Source organism: Onychomys torridus, chromosome 6 (assembly GCF_903995425.1).
Source record: "Onychomys torridus chromosome 6, mOncTor1.1, whole genome shotgun sequence".
NCBI classification, from domain to species: Eukaryota; Metazoa; Chordata; class Mammalia; order Rodentia; family Cricetidae; genus Onychomys; species Onychomys torridus.
Window position 1 is genome coordinate 108,633,934 of NC_050448.1, and position 20,583 is coordinate 108,654,516.

The 20,583-nt window shown below is 43.7% G+C and overlaps 1 protein-coding gene across 3 annotated transcripts in view; it reads left to right on the plus strand.

The window, feature by feature from the left end:
* Positions 1 to 1,578: 1,578 nt before the first annotated feature.
* Positions 1,579 to 20,583, plus strand: part of Ppa2 (inorganic pyrophosphatase 2) — a 77,726-nt gene continuing 58,721 nt past the window's right edge. Inside the window, exons 1-5 of one of the 3 annotated variants that reach the window (XM_036191309.1) lie at positions 1,579 to 1,813; positions 13,875 to 13,939; positions 15,920 to 15,964; positions 17,314 to 17,475; positions 20,426 to 20,479. In XM_036191309.1, the coding sequence (XP_036047202.1) occupies positions 1,672 to 1,813; positions 13,875 to 13,939; positions 15,920 to 15,964; positions 17,314 to 17,475; positions 20,426 to 20,479 (468 nt within the window). In that variant the 5' untranslated portion in view covers positions 1,579 to 1,671. The remainder of the gene's footprint in view (positions 1,814 to 13,874; positions 13,940 to 15,919; positions 15,965 to 17,313; positions 17,476 to 20,425; positions 20,480 to 20,583) is intronic. The other 2 variants (XM_036191310.1, XM_036191312.1) reach the window with 2 other exon arrangements.

The window sequence follows — 20,583 nt, forward strand, 5'->3', positions numbered from 1 at the left end:
AAGTCTGAAAACTGCAAAATTTGACTTTGATGTCTACAGCCTGGTGATTTTTGTTTATTGTGAAAGATCTTATTCAGAATCCTTCACTTTCCATGTTATAGTTGTCTCCTGGGATCCACACTGGATTGGCTTGGAGGTCTCACTACCCTCAGATAAAAAAGTCAGTACGCTAACTAACCTTGGCTACCTACTAGACACACCTTGGAGGAGGTGAGACTGTCTCAAAAGACCAAAACCAACCATCCAAATCCTAGTAGTTTTCCATTTTGTTTGTAAATTCTGGAGATGTGTTCAAGAGCTTTTGCACATTTGTCTTTATCTTCCATCTTGTAAAGTCCTAGAATTAAGAATTAAGACTCATACTTGCTACATGATGACAGATGTCCATGGAGGAAATTCAATGAGTTAGGTCTCAAATGTTTACATTTGAAATAGGCAAGTGTTATATAATAAATATCCTCAGAAATTTGTATTGTAAAGTTATCCAGTAAGCCAACCTTGTTTACATACCACATGTCATATGTTTAATTTTGATCCACCATGTATTTCAGGAAATGATAGAAAATAAAAGATGGAAATTTATGTGTTTCAAAAACAAGCCATTGCTTTTAATGCCACAAAGTAATAAGTATGTCTCTAAATCACATACTTGGAAGAGTTGGATGCTAATTTTAAGAATGTAGACCATTAGGCAGCACATAACCTTGTTTCAGTAGGAATTTGTTTTGTTCAAATATCTAATCTTTGAAGTTTAACTGAAAAATTAGCTTTTTGTTAAATACATAAGCAACAAAATTATATGACTCAATGACATACATGCACAATTAAATGCTTCCCTTACTTTTCATAGAACAATTCAGTCTAATCAAGCTGACATTACAAAGCCACCAATGTTGTCAAAACTATTTTAGGGTCTACAGGCTGAGCAGCACAAGTGGCTAGTGACATCCCTTAGAGGTCCTTTCTGGGACCTGACCCGTTTTAATTCTGTCGCAATGTAGGTCTAGAAAGAACCCAAGTGTCCAGTAGGTGAGGATGAGACCTCTGCTCACAGTTGAGTAGAAGCTGGTAGAGATCTTGAAGATCTTTCCAATGAGAATCCCCCCCCCCCCCGCCAAAAAAAAAAATGCTGGTCCACAGAAAAGGAACAAAGAAAGACTGTTGTAACTACTAGCCTAGGTATAAACACTTGGGATGTGTGCAATTGCCGGGAAGTTGGCCGTTGCCTCCGCTTGGGTTAAATATTAAAGGGCTTTGTGGAGGAAGTGGCATTTGAGGGAATTACAGATTTTGGTTAAGTCTGTATCAAAGGTCTTCACGAGGAGGCTCGATCATGTGTTACAGTCGTGTGCGTGTGTGTGTGTGTGTGTGTGTGTGTGTGTGTGTGTGTGTGTGTGTCCTCTCCTGGTTTGGACAGTCTTTGAGCAGCTTCTAGAGCCGTGCAACCAATACTACACTAAGGTCATGAAAGTATGACCGTAGACACTGACAGCGTGTGAATGAGTGCATGGTGGTGAATTCCCGGGGCGAAGGTGTGGGGGCGCTCGGAGGAGGAAGGTGAAGGGAGGCCGTCCCGGGAGGCAGTGCGGGTTCCGCGCGGCAGGGGGCGCCGTGGTGCGGCCGCGGCGGGCTCAGTCCCGACCGCCGGCCGACCGGCGCCGTCCGTCCGCCATGCGCGCGCTGCTGCCGCTGCTGAGCGTCGGCCGAGGCTGGCGCGTGGGGGCCGCCGCCCGCCCCCCGCGTCGCGTCATGTCCCTGTACCGCACGGAGGAGCGCGGCCTTCCCCACTCGTCGGACTACCGCCTGTTCTTCAGTAAGTCGCTCGCCCAGCTCCGCGCCGGCCCGAGGAGCAGCCGCGCCGCCGTGCTCTGCCAGGCCGGGTCCGCAGCCCGTGCCCAGCCCGGGCCGACGGGGACCGGTGGCTCGGTACGCATCGCGGACGCGCAGGGCGGCGCGGGGCCAACCGCCCTCTGCAGCGACCGCAGGCCGGCGGCCCGCGGCGCCGCGCTCCACCCGCCGACCTCCGCGGCGCGGCCCGCCGCCCTCCCGGGAGCAGCGGGCCGGGCCGGGCCCATCCCCCTCCGAACGGACCCGGGGCTTCCCTCGGAAAGAGAACCGAGTCTGCACGCCCCCTGGCTGGGAGCGCAGGCGTAGTGGGAGGGAGGAAGTGGGAGGAGAGTGTGAGCCAGGCACTGGGATAGGCTCCTGTGCAAATGCCCTAAGGAACCCAGTTATTTGTAGGGTAACTTGGGGGGAAAAAAGAAACAGCAACAACAATAAACTGAGTTTTAAAGAGTTGGCACCCCGAATGCCATCCACAGACAGGAAACTGACTGGCGTTCTAGCAAGATGGTGGCACCACCTCTTGCCTTGCACGTTGAGCAAATAAATCTCCAGCGAGGTGTCTGGTGCTACCCTGAGCTGGCCACCAAAGGCGGAAAAGCTCTTGGCCACGCCCCTTTTCTTATCGCTGTGTGAACTTTTTTATTTTATTTTATTTTTTTTACCGTAATATTAAAATAGCCCGGTAGGTCCAGTTGTCTTCATGCCCCATTGATTTCACAGCCCCGAGGAGTGAGTGCTGTAGCGATGCAGTCTCATGCACACCTGTTAGGAGGTTCCCCCTAAAGTGGTGAAGCTAGAATCTTGGAAACTCATAGTTTTTGCTCTGAGACCCCATCCTTGTCTTATTTCCTAACTTGCTGAGCATTAGTTTTTTTCATCTTGTAAAATAGGGTTGCAGAAATTGCTATGCGGGTGTAAAGTAGTCACCTGGCTTATAGTATAACACTGGGCTAGAGTGTATAGTTATTAATAAGTATACTTGGATGTTTATGGTTACCTTTCTGAAACTTAAGGTTGAGGATTGTTTTATGATAAAGGAGCAAAGCTAACTTAAACTCTTGTCTTTTTGTTTTCTTTTGTCTTTTGAGACAGGGTCTGCCTCTGCCTCCAGGATTGAACACATGGGCTTCTTCGATTGGCAAACCCTTGTGGTTGTAATGCATCTGGTACTAAATAGTTTCTGCAAAATTAGCTTCTGTGCTACAGTTTTTCCATCCTGTCTTGTTTAGGCAAGACTGATTAGGTCTTTTTAAAAGAGGGGCTGTGCACCCAATGGGAGCCTGGGTAAGACACCTGTCTCAAAAACAACAACAAAAACAAAAAAACCCAAGTAGATTTAATAAGTAGACTCATTTCTGAATGGACTGTATCTCCACAGTTACAACGTAACAGTTATTGGCCATGTTCTCCATAGAGCTACTGTTACATGATGGCAATTAGCTTCCTAAGCAGAAAAGCGTTTACTTATGGTGAAAGTGTTGTAGGTTTTCAGTAAGTACAGTAATACATAGTGAATGTGTTCTGTCAGAAACAAACACATCAGTCTTTCTACAATGTTAGAATTGATTGAATAAAAGTAAATTTAGAAGCTATTTGGGTTTTGGGGGGCCCCACTTTGCCAAGTCATCTCAGTTTCCCTCCATCGCTGGCCCAGACAAACACAGGTTCTTTTCTCACAGGTGCGTGCATACTCACGTGGAGGCCAGAGGTCTTAAAGTGTTGTTCCTGGGTGCTGTCTGCTGTAGTTTTTGAAGCAGAGTCTCAGTGGTCTGGAGATAAGTGAGACTGGATGGACAGTGAGCCAAAGAGACACATCAGTGCCTCGCTAGCACTGGGATAATCATCATGCACCCCCAAGCCTGGCTTTTTCACATGGGTTCCAGGGAGCAGACTCAGATCCTTCATGCTGGCACAGTTAAGCGCTTTCCCAGCTTAGCTCTCTACCCAGCTCAGACAGGCTCTTTTGTACCAGTCTTGTTTCCTGTTGACTCCGAGATCACACATCACACACCATGCAGCAAATACATCTGTATGTGTAGGCTACTTAGTGACGGCCGAAGACTTGAAGAGATTGTAGCTGTTGGAGGGGTTCCAGATGCCTTACTGGAAGGTAGGAAACAGGCTGATGCAGATGCACAGAGAATCTCTGTAGGTGTTTGTTTAAGGTGCTGGGAAATCAGATAAGCCTGAGGTTTGAATCTGGCCAAGAGCCACAGGGTCAGAGTTGAGTTGAGCTGAGCTTCGACGTTAAGTTGTCCACGTGATGTGGTGGGAGTGTGGAAGCTGATGGGCAGAACCAGGTCCAGTCAGAGGAGTAGGCCGAAGAATTCCGGAGTTCTCCGTCTACTGGTCCTTTGACCCAGCTGATGACTAGATGACAGGCCAGTGGTAGTCCCAACCCTTCGGTGTTAAGTGTTCTTGATGAGGACGGGAGATAGGATAGGCAGTTAGAGGACTCTTAAAGTAGACAAGTTTTTCTTAGTTAAAAGTGGGAATGTCCTTGGTTCTGTCTGGGCCAGATGCCGAAAGTGCTGTAAGGGGGCTCTGGGCCCTTGTCTCTTCTGGGAGGGATGTATAAAGGTGTGACTGAAAGCCCAGTCCAGACACTGATCCCTTGTGGAACTCTAGATTTTCATGGTGGAAATGAGTTATTTCTATTCCCTTTCTCTGCCCATCTTGTAAATTACCTTAGAGATTGTTGGGGGTAACCACTGAGGGTGTATATAAAGCTCTGTTGTGGCTCGCGGTGAGGGAAAGCAATTTCATTCTGGCCAAAAGAACATAACCTTTGGCCCTGGGTGAAGACAAGACATTATGATGTGCTCCAAAGATAGAACATTATGTGTCTTTGACTCCTCCCTTAAGTTAATCCATCTGGGCCTGTCAATCACCTTGTCAAGAGTGGCTGATACTCCCAAGCAATGCTAAGGAGATGGGAGGAATAATTACCCCTTTAGTCTGTAATAAGGATAATGTACTTATCCGTCCCAGAAACCCCATGCTCCGCATGGCTGCTGCAGAGCTTCCAAGCACAGCTGAGCCTGCCCACTTTGCTGAGTTACTTAGAAAACAACTTTCTTTTTTCCAAAGCTTAAACATGACTTTCCTGATTCTCTGGGCTTTCTCATTCTTTCTCTGAAGCTACGCCTGCTCACAAACGATGGCTTTTTCTTCCTCTCTGCACTCTTCTTCCAGGAGCCGCCACGATTCACAGCCTGCAACCTCTGAAGAGTTTTCTCTCCATTTCTAATAAAATTGCTGCCACACTTCCTTTCAAGTCTGTTTCTAAATTCTTTTATTAGTAAGACTAGAGCCACAAAGAGGAAATCCTAATTTGCCCAGTAACATATGGTTCCCAATGTGGGGCTCCCCACAGTTTCTGGGAGCATACTTTTCTTTGCAGCATCCAGGTGAGGATGCCACCGGACCTTTTCATTTATCTGTTTTGTTTGATAAGTTTTGGGGCCTGGCTTTCCTGATAGGATTTTGTTACCTTTGTGAATATTGAGGTTGTGTGTGTGTGTGTGTGTGTGTGTGTGTGTGTGTGTGTGTATACACACATCCCAGCTACATGTGGGAGTTGGTTCTCACCCTCCCACATGTGGGTCCTGGAGATCAAATACAGGTTATCATGTTTGGCAGCAAGCATCTTTAGGCACTGAGCTACCTGGCCAGCGCTTTAATACACTATATGCTCATTTGGTTCCAATTTACTTGGCTAATTGGATAGAATATCCCTGTGTGTACTTTTAGGAGTGACTTATGTATCTATCTGTATTATTTATTTATCAGTCCATACTGGTGGTGCTGTCCGGGGGGTGTTGTGTACATGTCTATCAAGGTGCAGAGTCCTCCTGCCTCTGCATTTGATGCAAAAGAGAGTCAGATTCTGCTTGTAAAATGGGGTTTGTCGGGCGAGGCACAGCCTGAAAAACTGCTGTTCTAATGAACTTGGATGCCATAAGTAAAATTGATTTTTATTCAGTTGAGTAAATAGGGCAGAACAGAATAAGGGAAAATAAACAAAAGGTTTTACTGAAATAAATGGCAAGAATCCGGAAAAAAAGCAAGTACTTACTATCTGGGGGGAGGGTTCAAATGGTGGGGCTCTGACTGAGAGTTGAGTTAAACAGTTCCCGAACCTACCGCCAGATGGCACTAATGCCCCAGGACTGTTTTCTACTTGCTGAAAGGGGTGGATGAAAGGATGGGAGTCTACTAGCTGAGTTGAGGAAAGGGATATGAAGAGCATGTTGCTTTTTATCCAGACAGTCACAGTAACTGAAGGAGAGTTTGAAGGGTGAGTAATCCAAGATGGAAATGCTAACTCTTGGTTATATTTGATACTACAGTAATTCATTGTAATATCAAACAAGATGGATGAGCAGTTCAAGGGTGTTCTGTTTCAAAAGAAGAAAAGTAGGAGTTAGGGGCTGAAAATCATCATTCAGCGTTATTACAATGGAAACATTGCCCAGTTTGAGATCCCGGTTCAGTCGGCAGTAGGACGTTTTTGAGCTTCAGTGGGTTTTCTTTACCCCCTCATGATTGATTAATGAGGGTAATTGACTGATGAAATGCCTTTTAAGGAATGGTGTTGAACTTTGTAGAAATAGACACGAAACTGAGTGATAATGAGAAAGCACATCTCAGGCTGCCACCCCCTCCCTGCCTTGAGTCTTCCGTAGTGACTTACTGGACTTCTGTCATGTCGCTTTGTTTCTGAACGTCATTTTACAAATCGTGGAATGAGAGGCTTGAACCGGGCCGAGCTAACCATGGCATGACCTTGATGACCTCAGAAGACATCTTTGAGAAACATCAGTTTCTCTCTAGCATAGGGGTAGTAGCAATCGAGAATTACTGTGGCTGCTCAAGGAGGTGTGCATACAGTGTGGAATGTGGAAGGTAGTCAGTGTCCCATGGCAGCAGTCACTGAGTTATGCTATTTCTTTTCTCTTGCATTTTAAGGAATTAGCCATTTTAGTTTTTCTTTATTTTTAAGAATCTTATAGTTGTATACAATAAAATCTCACATCTACCCCCACTTTCCTTTTCCAACTCTTCCCCAATCCCTCCTGGCCACATTTTTTAGACTTCATTAAGTCTAGCTAGAGCTACCCATGTATGTGTGCATGGGTGTGGGACTATGCTCTGGAATGTGGGAAATCCAGCAGTGGTCCCATCCTCCAAAATGAATGATTCTCTCTCCCCCAGCGATTACTCACGGCCAGCGGCTTCTCACTAGTGGGGGAGGCCTGTAGATCATCTACCCCACCTGTCCCTGTTTTAGCTGGCTTGATCTTGTGTAGGTCTTGTGCAGGCGACCATAGCTGCAGTGAGTTCATGACTACAGTGGCTGGGTCGTACCCAGATGACAGCATGTCACTGCACTGCTCCGTCTACTTGGGCTTTTAAATTCCTTTCACCTATTCCTTGATGCTCTCTGCACCGTGGTTACAGTGGGAGGAATACAGATGTCCTGTTTAGGGCTTCACACTCGGTCTCTTGGTCTTAGCACTTTGACAAATTACGTATCTCTCTATTGACTGGTGACTACTGTACTTTTCTTTCTTTCTTTCTTTCTTTCTTTTTTTTTTTTTTTTTTTGACCAAGGTTGACAGCAGTCCAGGTCTATGGGTATAAGTATAAATCCTTAGAAAGCAGTTTGATAACATGACCATTTAGCAAAACAACAATAACAACTTCTAGTCTGGTGCCTGTGACTTCTCCCAGCCATGGGCTGTTGACCAAGAGTCTAGTACAAGGCCTGAAAGTCCTAGGGAGCAGGCTTCAAATCCAACTTGAAAGTGGTTGTGCCAGTGTTACACCAATATCACAGCGTGAAGGGTCCAGTGCAGGGTAAAGACCAGGAGTGTGTTTTCTTCCCCAGCAGCCTGCATAGCGCATCTGGCACTGTGAAAAGTAGCCAACAGAGAGGAAGTTCCCCTGTTAGCATGTGGTGTCTTCAGCCATGGAGTCTTACGATGTAATTATTGTGGGTAACCAAGGGCCCTGGCAGTGTCCTGTGTGTTTGAAGAGCTCTGGTCCTCCCTGACTAGTAACTCATAGCAGGATATCCCACACCTTGCCTTGGGATTTTCATTTCCTAACTTCTTCTAAAAGTGTCATTGTCTACTCATATAGGGTACCTCATTTGAGCTCCTTGTTTTAAATTAGATTTTTAAGTGAGCTCATTAACTAGTGGGTTTCCATAAGGCTTTTTCATAGATCCTTAGTTTGGGTTAACTTCTTTATCACCCCTCTTCCCCCCCCCCCCTTGCCTCTATTGCCCCTTAATCTTTCACCCCTATTATTTCCCCATCTTATTTCATATTCCATGTATTTGACCTCCTTCCAGGTTTTTGTTTGTTTGTTTGTTTTCTATTGTTTGTTTTTGTTTTTCGAGACAGGGTTTCTCTGTGTAGCTTTGCGCCTTTCCTGGAACTCACTCTGTAGCCCAGGCTGGCCTTGAACTCACAGAGATCCGCCTGCCTCTGCCTCCCGAGTGCTGGGATTAAAGGTGTGCACCACCACCGCCCGGCCAGTTATGTTTTATGAGAAGTAGTGGGTTTTCCTATGGCTTTTTTTACACACCATTTAAGTTAGCCCTTCCCCGCCCATGCCAGTGAAACCCATCCTCTGGAGGCCCCCACCCGTCTCCCCACAGCGTTCCACCTCACTGCTCTCATTTTTCCTGTCATCTGTCACCCTGCCTGAACACGGCTCCTCCCAAAGGCCTTCTTCTCTTCACTGACTTCCTCTCACGCTCCAAGTCGAGCCTACAACACAAAAGATTGGAAGCCGGAGTCCCCACTCGAGAGAGAAAATGCAGAATTTGTGTTGTTAGGCCTGACCTCACGAAGTGTAATTTTTTTCCAGTCTCATACATTTACATGCAAATTTAATTTTTTTATGCTTTATACACTTCACAGCTAACTAATATTCCGTCGTGTGTATGTGCCACGTTTTCCTTATCCATTGTCTGTTGATGGACATCTAGTTTGATTCCATTTCCTAGTGATCTTTTTTGTGCCACCAAAATTTTACCAGGAAAGCCCTCTCCTGCGCCTGCGAGCTGAAGTTCGCCCCTCCTTTCCCCCAGCAGTGTCAGGTCTGAATGCTGAGGTCCTTGTCCGTCTGTGAGGGGTGAGAGATGAAGACCTGTGTCATCTTTCTGTGTGTTAAAGCCGGTCCTCCTGGCATCATTTGTTGAAGATGCTGCATTTGCACAGTGTGTGTTGTTGACATCTTTGTCAACAATCAGGGAAATGCACTTGTGTGGTCTTCTTGCTGGGTCCTTGATTCTAGTCAAGTGCCTGTCTGTTTTTGTGTCAGTACCATGCCGTTTTTAATTTTGAATTTTTAAGAACTAATAAATAATTTCAGCAAAGTGGCTGGATACAAAATTAACACACAAAAATAAGTAGCCTTCCTATTTACCAATGACAAACATACCAAAAAAAGAAATTAGAGAAACAGTTCTATTCACAGGAGACACACTACACTACACACACACACACACACACACACACACACACACACGTACACACACATGCATGCATGCACAATCACATGCACTCACACACGCACCTGGAAATAAACCTAACCAAGGAAACGAAAGACCTCTGCAATGAAAATTGAGGACACCGAGGAAAGAAGGTGAGCCCCTAGAAGATGGAAAGGCATGCTTTGCTCGTGGATTAGAAACAAGATTGTGAAAATAGCATCTTTACGAAGCAATCTACAGATGCAGTGCAATCCCAACAGTATCCCAATGTTGTTTTCACCAGACATAGGAAAAACCAAAATTTATGGGGGACAAAAGACCCTGAATAATCGAAGCAATACTGAACAGAACAATACTGTGAGTGGTATCCCCATATCTGACTTCAAATTATGATACAGAGCCGTAGCATTAAGGCCGCGTTCTTTTTGTTAAATTCTGTGCAGAGCGACAGTGATGGAGAGAATGTAAGATTGAATTTTTGGAAACTTCCAGTTTTCAGAACTTTAGTGGATGTAGCCTTGCAGTGTTGAATTAGCTGTGCAGTGGTAATGAACCCACTTGCTTACATAGGATTCAAGGTGCATGCAATACGGCCTGTCTAGTCCCTTTGAACCACTGCAGGTGGTTTTTGTTGGGGGTGGTAACTTGAAAGTTACTTATTTTAGATTTTACGTTTTTCTTAAAGGCTTGGGGAAAACCCATGATTTCCATAGTTTGGAAACAGCGTTGTATGTAATTCAAGTTACTTTTATTTATAATAGGACTGAGTCATACACGTCTTCCTTAATAATGTGATTTCTTTCTCTTTTTCTCTTTTTTGTAAATAGGGGCTGAAATTACTGTATGTTTTCTTAATTACATCATTTGAGCAGTGGGTGGTTGCGTGTTTGAACTTAGTAAAACTTCCTACAAATAAGTTCCTGTAAACTTCAATCAGTACATTAAGATATAATAGCTACTAGGTAAACATTTAAAAGTTATATTTATTTGATGTTAGTTTATGGAACCTTAGTTTTCTGAATGAAGAGCTGTAAAATAGAAATCCTGTGATTTTATGAAGCACATGGCACATTTTCACTGAAGCTCATCTTTTAAATTTCTTAATCTTATTAGAAAGTAATACAAAGCTCATTTTTGTTTTATTCATTATCAAGCTTCCAGCGAGAATCTCTGTAAATGGGTCGGTAATGTTGTGTATGTTGGTGTTTGGTATAACTATAGCTATTTTATGTATAAATGTTATATGTTATAATATATAATTTTATATAGTACACATTACATCACATACAATTATGTGCTGCATATTATAACAATTTAGTATATTACATAATGTATGATATTATGTTATTTATATTATATTATAAATATTTGGTAGCTGGGTGGTGGCGGCGCACGCCTCTAATCCCAGCACTCGGAAGGCAGAGCCAGGCAGATCTCAGTGAGTTCAAGGCCAGCCTGGTCTACAAAGTGAGTTCCAGGACAGCCAGGAATATTACACAGAGAAACCCTGTCTCAAAAAACCAAAATGCAGACATACTAGGTAAGGGTTCCACGGTCTATCCGATTTTCTCAATTGCAAATACAACTAATGAATTTTCAGCAACCTGAGAGAGTGAGAGCATGGAAAACTTAGCGAGTGAAAGAACAAAAAGTATTTTTAGAGCAGTTGAAGGGGAAGTTGTGAGGCTGGAATGCCTGGTGTATGTTGATAAGCCTGATGGCGTTCATTCATTCTCGTCTAGCGATGCAGACTGCCTTTCTACCAAGACAAAATGTGGTGACTACAGCCATTTCTCTGGTCAGCTTTCTAATAAATACCATACTAAAGTCATAATGAGAGTAAGAAAGAGCAATCTGTAGACAACAAGGGAGCCACCAGAGCTCGAGGATGCACAATATTTTATCATTTCTTTAAAAAAGAAGTATGGCTGTGATGATGTAGCCTGAGTGTGTATGTCAGACCTGATGGAGTTAGGAGCAAGTTTAGCTGTTTTGCAGGGTTTTAGGCATTGTGGGCACATTGAGATAGGAGAAGAGTGAGTGTGATATGTGGCTCTCAAAATTGGTAACAGTTATTTTGATGTCTTTCTCGCTCTATTGTCCTTTATGTGACCCTTCTTTTATTTCTGAACTCTAGCCTTTGAAATGCCTCAGGATTCAATTCATAGCCATATGACTGAGAGGGACTACCCATCTTAGTCATAACTGCTCCGCACTGTGTTTGGACACTCTGCCATCAGCAACCAGTGTCAGCTGACTATGGCTATGATCTGGGTGGACCTACTATGTGCCTTAGCATTGGGAGTCCTCTGTAAGTCCTAGGCTTACATCATCAGTCTCAAGTCTTGAGGCAGGACTCACATGGCCAGCTTTGCACCCTGTATTTCTCCTTCACTACAAAGCATATTACAGTTCACCTACCTCTGCCCAACACGTTTATCTGTTTTGATCAAGTAAATGGAATTAGCGGATTCATTGCCTCAAATGTTTATTATTTGTTTGTAGCAAGGATATTGGAAGCTTCTCGTCTAGCTGTTGGAAAGTACATGGTCCACTTTATTAGCTGTGGTCACTAGCGATCTGTGGGGCCTGGTGTAACTGCGGTGATGTGCCTTCAGCTAACCTCTCCACTCTCCTTCCCCCATAACCTGCTTGTCCTTTCTCTTACCTTTGTTCCACATCTGAGTCATTGGCATCATATCCTTTGGGGACATACCCAGCTCCACTTTTGAAATATATGCAGAATACATTTTTTTTTTCTGTCCACCTCCATCCTTTCCACATCACCCATGTCACCATCATCTTTAGTTGATTAATCCCAGAAGCCTCCTGATTCTTTCTCTTTGGTCTGCTTTACACACCAAAGACACGTTGTCCCTTTTAGAAGGTTCTGTTCAAGCCCAGTGTTCTTTCTATTTTACTCAACAGAAATTTGATAGACGAAGTTAGGATGCAAGGTCCTTTATGATGGGACGCGGGACACTCCCCTCATGTCACTGCCAACCATCCCTTTGCCTTTGACGGTTGCACTCCTGCCTGGGCGGCCTCCTTGGTGTTTCTCATCATCTCCTCTGTGATGGTCTCCTCGGCATCTTCCTCTATAGATTCTGGACCCTCTTCCTCACTCCCCGGGCCGCTGCTGACCTGCTGCCTGTGTGAGAGATAACCTCCAGGCCGTGCAAAGCCACCAGCATTCACTCTGTACTTGACCTCGTGTGATTTCTAGTGCTTACCATTCCGGCTGCAGTTTATACATATTAATCACTCCAGTCTCCCACTAGAATATGATGTGCATGAGAGCAGGAAATTAGAATATGTATTCCTGGCACACAGAATAGTGTTTGGGAAAGCACATGTGTTCTGTAAATAATTACCAAATGAGTTACTGTAAGGAAACCTAGTAAATAGGAAAAACAGAAATCAGAAGCATGCGAATTTGAATATGTAAACGTGAATGGGGGTGATGGGAGATGGCTCATTGGTTAAAAGCACTTGTTACCCTTGCAGGGGACCCAGGGTTACTCCTCAGCACTCACTTGGTAGCTCATAACCATCCATAACTCCAGTTCCAGGGGATGCCCTCTGCTGAACTCCGGAGGTACCAGGCATGCACGTGGTGTACGTTCATACTGCAGGCAAAGTAAAAATAACAGAACACCAAATAAACGTGGATAAGTCTCCTCTTTGCCATCATGCTCTTCCTCAGCTCTGTCCATACCATGTCACATGTCTCTAAGTTTTACCTTGTTGCCAGGGTAGGTGAAGGGAATTAATAGCTTAGATAGGGGGAGAAATGAGATAGTGTTGAGTCGTTTATTTCATAACTACTGACTGCCAGTTAGGTGCTCGCCACCTTTCCCATGCTGGGAAAGTGTAACAAAGAGACAGAACCAAGAGCCAACAAGAACTTTCCCTCAGAACTTATTCCTAGTGCTTCTGGTGACCTGGGGTGTGGGGAAGGGGGGACATTTAATACGATGATGTCATTGTTAAGTTGTACACCTCTGCTCTTATTGAACTGAACCCAGAACTCATCATTTGTTGTTTAGTCTGCCCTTCTATGATAATTTTGTTAACTTGTTTATTTTCACCTTTTGACCCAGCATCTTGCCAGCTCCAGCTGGACCTTTCTTCCTAAGGGTTGTAGGTAGAAATTGTAGATTATACTGTTAGTTTTCTCCTAAGGAAATGGATATCAGTTTAGTCTAATTCACTTAGTAATGAGTCTCTTTTCAAAAGTCAGAATTTTCCTACTTGGAAGGTTAGTCTACCTTTGATATTTTCTGCACCTAGCGTTTGAAGCCAAGCACAATATTGAGCGAAATGATTTCAGCCACTGAGTATGGGTAGTTGGCATATATTTCTCTTCAGGCTGGAACAAGTTCTGAGAGTTGAATTAAAATTTTAAGGTGTAAAGTTGGCGTTACTAAAAGCACACAAGTCCAGAAGTAGATCAGGACCTGTTGCTATGAAGCACAGTGTGTGCATCGCTGTAATTCTGTTGCCTTTTCCTTTGCAGAGAATGTAGCTGGTCACTACATTTCCCCTTTCCACGATATTCCTCTGAAGGTGGACCTTAAAAAGGTATTACTTTTATTTGTTTTGGGGTTGAAAAACTTCTTGTACCTGAGAGTACGAAAATGATACTTTACTATTGGCCTTGATATAGTAAAGATGTGGTTTTTCAGGCAGGAGAAGAAACCAAGGAGCTGGAACAGGGCTGTCAGCCTCCTTTGTGAATTAAGATTTGTGTGAAGCTAAGGAAAACGGGGTATTTGTGGTCTGTGAAGTTTAGACTTTGGTGGGAACACAAGATTCAAGGGTAGTGATGTGGGAAATTAATCTGCTTATTTTGAATCTTAATGTAGTTAACATTTGCGGGTGACTTCTGTGTGCTAGCCACTACGTGAATGTTTCATTTTTTTTTCAGCCCATGCTAAGTTGCCATAAGCTGCTCAAGGGCCATGAGGCAGCAGGCGTTTCATTGGTTTGCCTGGCAGTGCACAGTTGGCAAGTGCCAGGGAGCCAAGTTTGGAGCTGGCCTCTCCATGGTCAGAAGCCACGCTATGAAACACAGATGTAGACCTGGAAAAACCTAGCATTTCATTAGCTGTTCTTGTGAAAACCATTTGATGGTCGGAAGGTGAAGTAGGGTTGTGAGAAGCACTGCCTGAGGGAGAGCCTAGGGGACCCGAAGTTTGGGTACATTTAGGCAAGTGCTCCGTGTTTGCCATGAGTTATTGTAATTCTGATGGCTGCTGCTGTTACTAACTTACTTCTTGATGAGGTCCCATACCTTGCCCCTGGTCACAAATGTAGACTATTGTGAGATTGGGTTAAGTGTAGATGTAGTGCTCCACCTGTTATTTCAGTGTTCTGATGTACGAGGAGCTATCAGATACCCCTTGTCTTCCCAACACCTCACATTTGGCTGAAGGTGTGTGTGCATTTGTTTATTCATTCAGTAAACAATCATTGCACACTTATTATATGCCATGGTCTATTTGAGGCACTGGGTGTGCAGTGGTGAGCAAGTTAGATGTTGCTCACACTTGGAGGGAAGACACAGCCAGCCAGAGAAGAGGTCAGTCAGATTGTGTTTAATACTGTAAAGGAGAATGTAGGGGGAAGAATGACTGATATGTAGTGTCTAATCTGGGGTTCGTCGTAACAAATGTGTTATAAAAATACTAGAGCTGTGGTGTTTGAAAATTGGGAGTGGGGAGGAGGAGTGAGTGTGGAACAAGCATAGGCACCCTTCTGTGGGGTAACATTCTGCCTGTGGACTCTGAGGATGAGACAGGACAAATTATAAGGCAGAGGCCAGTGAGTTCTAGAGGTGCAGGGATGGAGACACACAGCATGTATATCAACAGGATTCCCCACTTTTAAGCCAGTCATGATTAGAATTTTTGTGCCTTGTATCTTGGGATATAGTTTCCAGAACAAGAATAATGTTTCAAGAGAGTGTGACTTGGAATCATTTTCTGTTTATTTTGTCTCTTCCTTAGTAGTCATTTTGGTGTGTAAGTGTCACATAGACCTCGTGAACATTTGTGAATGGCATAATCTTTCTTCCCACCCCACCATGTAGTCTGGCTTAATTTAAAAATGCTTAGTGGAGGCACAGTAATCACACCTTGATAGGATTCCCAGGCAGGCGGTATAGCCAAGCACTTTCACAGCTTGTTAGCCAAGCTCCCAGGAGCTTCATTTCGATAATGAAATGACTGTTGGAGATGCAGTCACTGCAGCTTGCCGGTCTCTCTACACACGTGCAGAGCCTTTGCTTCCGTCAGGCAGACTTGGCAAGTTACCTGAAAGAGTGTTGGCTTTTCCGATAATTTACTATTAAAACCCTTTGAACCTCTGCCCATTTGAGGCTGGGGATATGGGGGGTTGGGGGTGACGACAGACATTACAGGCAGGTTGTCTGCTGAGTCTGATTTCTGGACAGCAGCTAATACAACTTGTATGCAGTATGCATGTCTTTGTTGCTGTGCTGTGCATCCTGCATTCGTTTATGAGATGTTCTAATCATAATTACCATCTTTGCTCTTCCAGGAAAATATCATTCCCAGAAAGAAAGCACGAAATGATGAATATAAGGTATATTTTGAAGTTTTGGTTGTTTGAATCATTTAAATTTTTATTCTGTATATGTTTGTATGTTGGTGCCTGTATGTGCGCATGCATGCAGGTAGATACTTGTGGAGGCCCACAGAGGGTGCCAGATCCCATTCAGCTGGTGTTACAGATGGTTGTGAGCCGTCTGGCTTGGGTGCTAGGAACCCCACTTGGGTCCTCTGGAAGAGCGGCAAGCACTTTTAACCATGGAACCTTTCCTCCAGCCTCTTCAGTCCCTCTTAGACTGTCTGTTAATGACCTTGGTGATAGTTTGCGTTTTTAAACTGCTTCTAATTTTTCCCCTGCAAGACGTTCATGTAAATTCTGATGTTTTTCTTCTAACATCTCTTTAAGGCATCTGGGGCAGCATCACCATTTAACCTTTTTTTATTGTGTTAAAATATTCATAGCATAAAATTTATTATTTTATCCTTTTCTAACATGTAAGTGTGCTCTTTCCCACTGAGCCATCTTTCCTGTCCCAGTTTATTTCTTTTTTAGATCAAAACACAGAATATAGCTTTAGAGTCTGTTTTAGAATTAAGGCACAGCAGTCATTTGGAAGTAGAAAAACGAGTTAGAGCAGCTATATGTTACTACTTAGGACCAAAACATTTGATTGACTCCTTGCCATCTTGCTCCAGGGGACAATTTTCCCTGCTACCCTTTGCCTCTGTAGTCTTATTCTGATAGCTGAAATTATTGTCCCCAGCCTCTGAGTATGCTTTCACACATAGCTGTGGAGGCTGTTAAATTCCTATCCATTGCCTGCCTTCCATATTCTGTTTTCCTAAAGCAGTTGTCAGGTAGCCTTGGGTCATCTCCACTGGGACCCCCTCCAGTGCTTGTTGGAAATTTAGATTCTGGGCCCTTTTGTGTCTCTACTGATCAGAATCTCTGCTCAATGGGGTCTGGTTAGTCTGTGTTTCAGTAAGTACAGTTCCAGTGTAATGAAGAGCCACTGCTCTATGAGGGAGGTGGCACTCGGGCACTCGAGGCTCTAGTTCCAGAGACCTTGCATTATTAGTCTGAAGTAGTCTTTTCAATGGGGAAAAATATATTCCAAGTTCTGAGTGTCAGATTAAAATTTAATTCTTGTAACACGGATTATATGTTGGAGACTGGTTTATATTTATCTGTTATCTTATTCCCTTCTCCAGGGGAAAAAGAAAAAGAAAAAGGACTAAAGGAGGGATTAGATTTCCCTGCCATATTTCTGATTTGAAATATGTATCTTTGATTTTCTGATAAATGTTGATAGGCAGTTGTTGACTTATTACTAATGTTAATCTTAGGAAAATAAGACTGATACTGGCTTTGATAAATTACAGTCAGAGCACACTGCAGCTGGAGAGGAGAAGGGCGAGGTAGCAGGAGCCCCTGATCATCAAGTGAAAATGGTGACTGAGACTGTGGCTTGCAGGCTCCAGTTTCAAACCTGTTCCTCATCTGCTGCTTTTTTGGCCCAGTTCAGATCTGTGCAAGTGGCTTTGGTAGGTAACTTAGGCTGAGAGACCAGCTCCCAGAACTGCTCCAGGGTAGCAAAAAGAACTGACAGCAGAGTAGCGGGGTTAGAAAAAAATCTTATCTGTGTAAAGGTCTTTAGGAAAAAACTCACACGTTCTGAAGGTAACTTTATTACTGCATTGGGAAGAAATTCTTCTCTTTAAATCTGATTCCACGCCGGGCAGCGGTGGTGCACACCTTTAATCCCAGCACTCAGGAAGCAGAGGCAGGCGGATCTTTGTGAGTTCGAGGCCAGCCTGGTCTACCAAGTGAGTTCCAGGAAAGGCGCAAAGCTACACAGAGAAACCCTGTCTCGAAAAAAAACAAAAACTGTTTCCACATAACTATGTTCTGCACACATCTCTTATACACAGTTTCACCTCTTTTCACACACTTTTCTCTTCACCCACATCTCTATCCCACTACACAGCTCTCTTCTATACACACTTCTTCTCTTCCCTGCTACATTTCTTCACTCGTAACTTACATTTCTGGTCTACATCACTTACATTCACTCAGCCTTTCATTTCCTCATTCTCCCACTCATTCACTCTCCTCTACACACACATTTCTGCCCTATGTACACACAGGGCAGCCATATATTTCTATATACAGTTACATCTCTTTTCTCTACAGCTTCATCTTCCTTGTCTCCACACATTCTCTCTCTACACACTCAGCGACACCTCCCTTTGAGCACACACGTACCTCTCAGCAGCCAAACTCTGGACAATTATGAGTTACATATGCAGGGCCTGACCCATTCTCATAACACATGCCAGTCACACAGTGTCTCTCAGGCTAGGGAGGTCGTGCTGACTGGGCATGGTGAGTAAAATAGGCACGAAGCCAGAGAGTGACATTGAAATTTACGACTTAAACAATAAACAGTTAGTTGGCTGAACCTTGAGGCCAGGAGTACATGCAGAAAGTCAGTTGCTGCAAGAAGTTTATATCTTAATGCTATCAGCCTGACTTTGGTTCAATAGACAGACATCTGGAAACCTGCCCTTGAGCACTTCGTCTCCCTGGGGCAACTAGTCTATTCTGAATAGTCTTGAATGTTCTAAAGTCTTAACTAAATGTGTAAAAGCCTGTTTTTATGACTGAGAATACTATTACTTTCCTATGTCGGTTATGAAAAATATCCTAGTATTATTTCTATTAATTCATTAGAATTATACAGCTGAAGCAGAAGTCATCTTCCTGACCATCCACAACTAAATGTGTGCCCAAAGATGGAATATTTACATGAGATAAACACACAAACAGTAGGAAAACACCCATAGCAGTTTTTAGAGAAGAAATGTAGTGGCACATGAGAAAATTACAGACAGAAATAAACAGATTGAGAGTCAGTGACCCACACCGTCTTTGCCAAGTGGGGCTCCCCACCAGAGAATTAGTGATTTGTCTGGTGGGTCAGCCTGTTGAATACTAGCTGTCACCTGTTGTATACTCTCATGGCCACTGGTAAAGCTATTGCAACCAGCAGCTCTCAGCAGGTAGATGTTGTTGCACAACTGTTAACCAGCAGGGTCCCGTTATCATCACCTTGTTTTCATCCATCAGCGTTGTTTCTCTTACAGCCAGGCTTTCAAAGATGAACGAATCGTGGAAGCATCTGCCATATACTTAGGTTTTTCTCTTTCACAAATTTTCAGACATATTTAAACAGGTACAAGGGTCCCTCACGAAAGAGCATAGGAAATGAAACAGAACAGCAGGGTTGTGTGAGGTGAGACTGTAGGTGTGAGGTGCCATTCCCAGCTTTGTCTTCTAAAGACAATTTAAATAAAAAACCATGGCTGCTAGGTGGCATTCTTTGAGTTAATAGCACCTGTGTTTCACCAAGAAAGTCCTAGACTGTGTGTGAGCAGTGCTTTAAGCCAGCTTGGACTTTATATTCAAATTCCTCAGAGAGCTTTTTAAGGTAGCAATTCCCTTGCTTCACCCTAGACCAGTTGAATTGAAAAGGTAGGTAGTGGAGCCCTAAGGAATCATTCTGTGTTTTGTTTTTGTGGGTTTGTTTGCTAAAGCTCACCTAGTAATTTTTATATGTGCGAGGGGAGATATATTAAATTTTTGCTTTCCTAATAATCGGTGGTAAAAGACTGTATGAGGTACTTTTTAAAAACACCATCAAGGCCGGGCAGTAGTGGCGCACACCTGTAATCCCAGCACTCGGGAGACAGAGGCAGGTGGATCTCTGCGAGTTCGAGGCCAGCCTGGTCTACAAAGCCAGTTCCAGGACAGGCTCCAAAGCTACAGAGAAACCCTGTCTTGAAAAAACCAAAAAAAAAAAAAAAAAAAAAAAAAGTTACATAGTGGTGTTTTAACCACATTGTCCTGAGTAGAGCAGAAGTGGTCTATTGTACTGTTTTAGCTGGAAAATAAATATCAAAGCTTATCTTCTGCAGGTGTGGTGGTGCATGCCTTTAATTCTAGTACCCAGATGGCAAAGGCAGGTAGACCTCTGTCTGTTGAAGGCCAGCTTGGATAGCAAGTTCTAGCCTAGCCAGAGTTACATGCTAAGACTCTGCCTCAAAACAAGTAAGTGAAAGAGAACACATCTTCTGACTCCCAGTATTATCAGTGCCCTGCCAGATGTTCAGTGCCCTTTCATGCTTCCAGATGTTCAGTGCCCTTTCATGCTTCCAGATGTTCAGTGCCCTTTCATGCTGTGCAGTGGTGATCAGATGCATGGTGCCTCTGAGTGTTAGTGGCCTCTCTCACTGTAAGAAGGGGTTTATGGCATGGGTGGATCGAGAAGGTAGGCACTAAACATTTTATGTGTGGGACGGAAACTTGTGCTATTCTTTTATGAGAGGCTGTACTGATTTTCATTTAACATATAGTCTCCCAATACCAAATGAAAAAAATAAAAGGTGAATAAAAATGTTAAGGTTCTGTCTTTATTTTTTTTTTTAACTGCAGAATTTGTTTAATATGGTTGTGGAAATACCTCGGTGGACAAATGCCAAAATGGAGGTACAGATATATTTTAATAACGTAAAGTTGAAATGCTAAATTAATAATATAAAAGCATCTTTTCTAGCTACATGGCATATTTGGAGGAGGGATGACAGACTTCT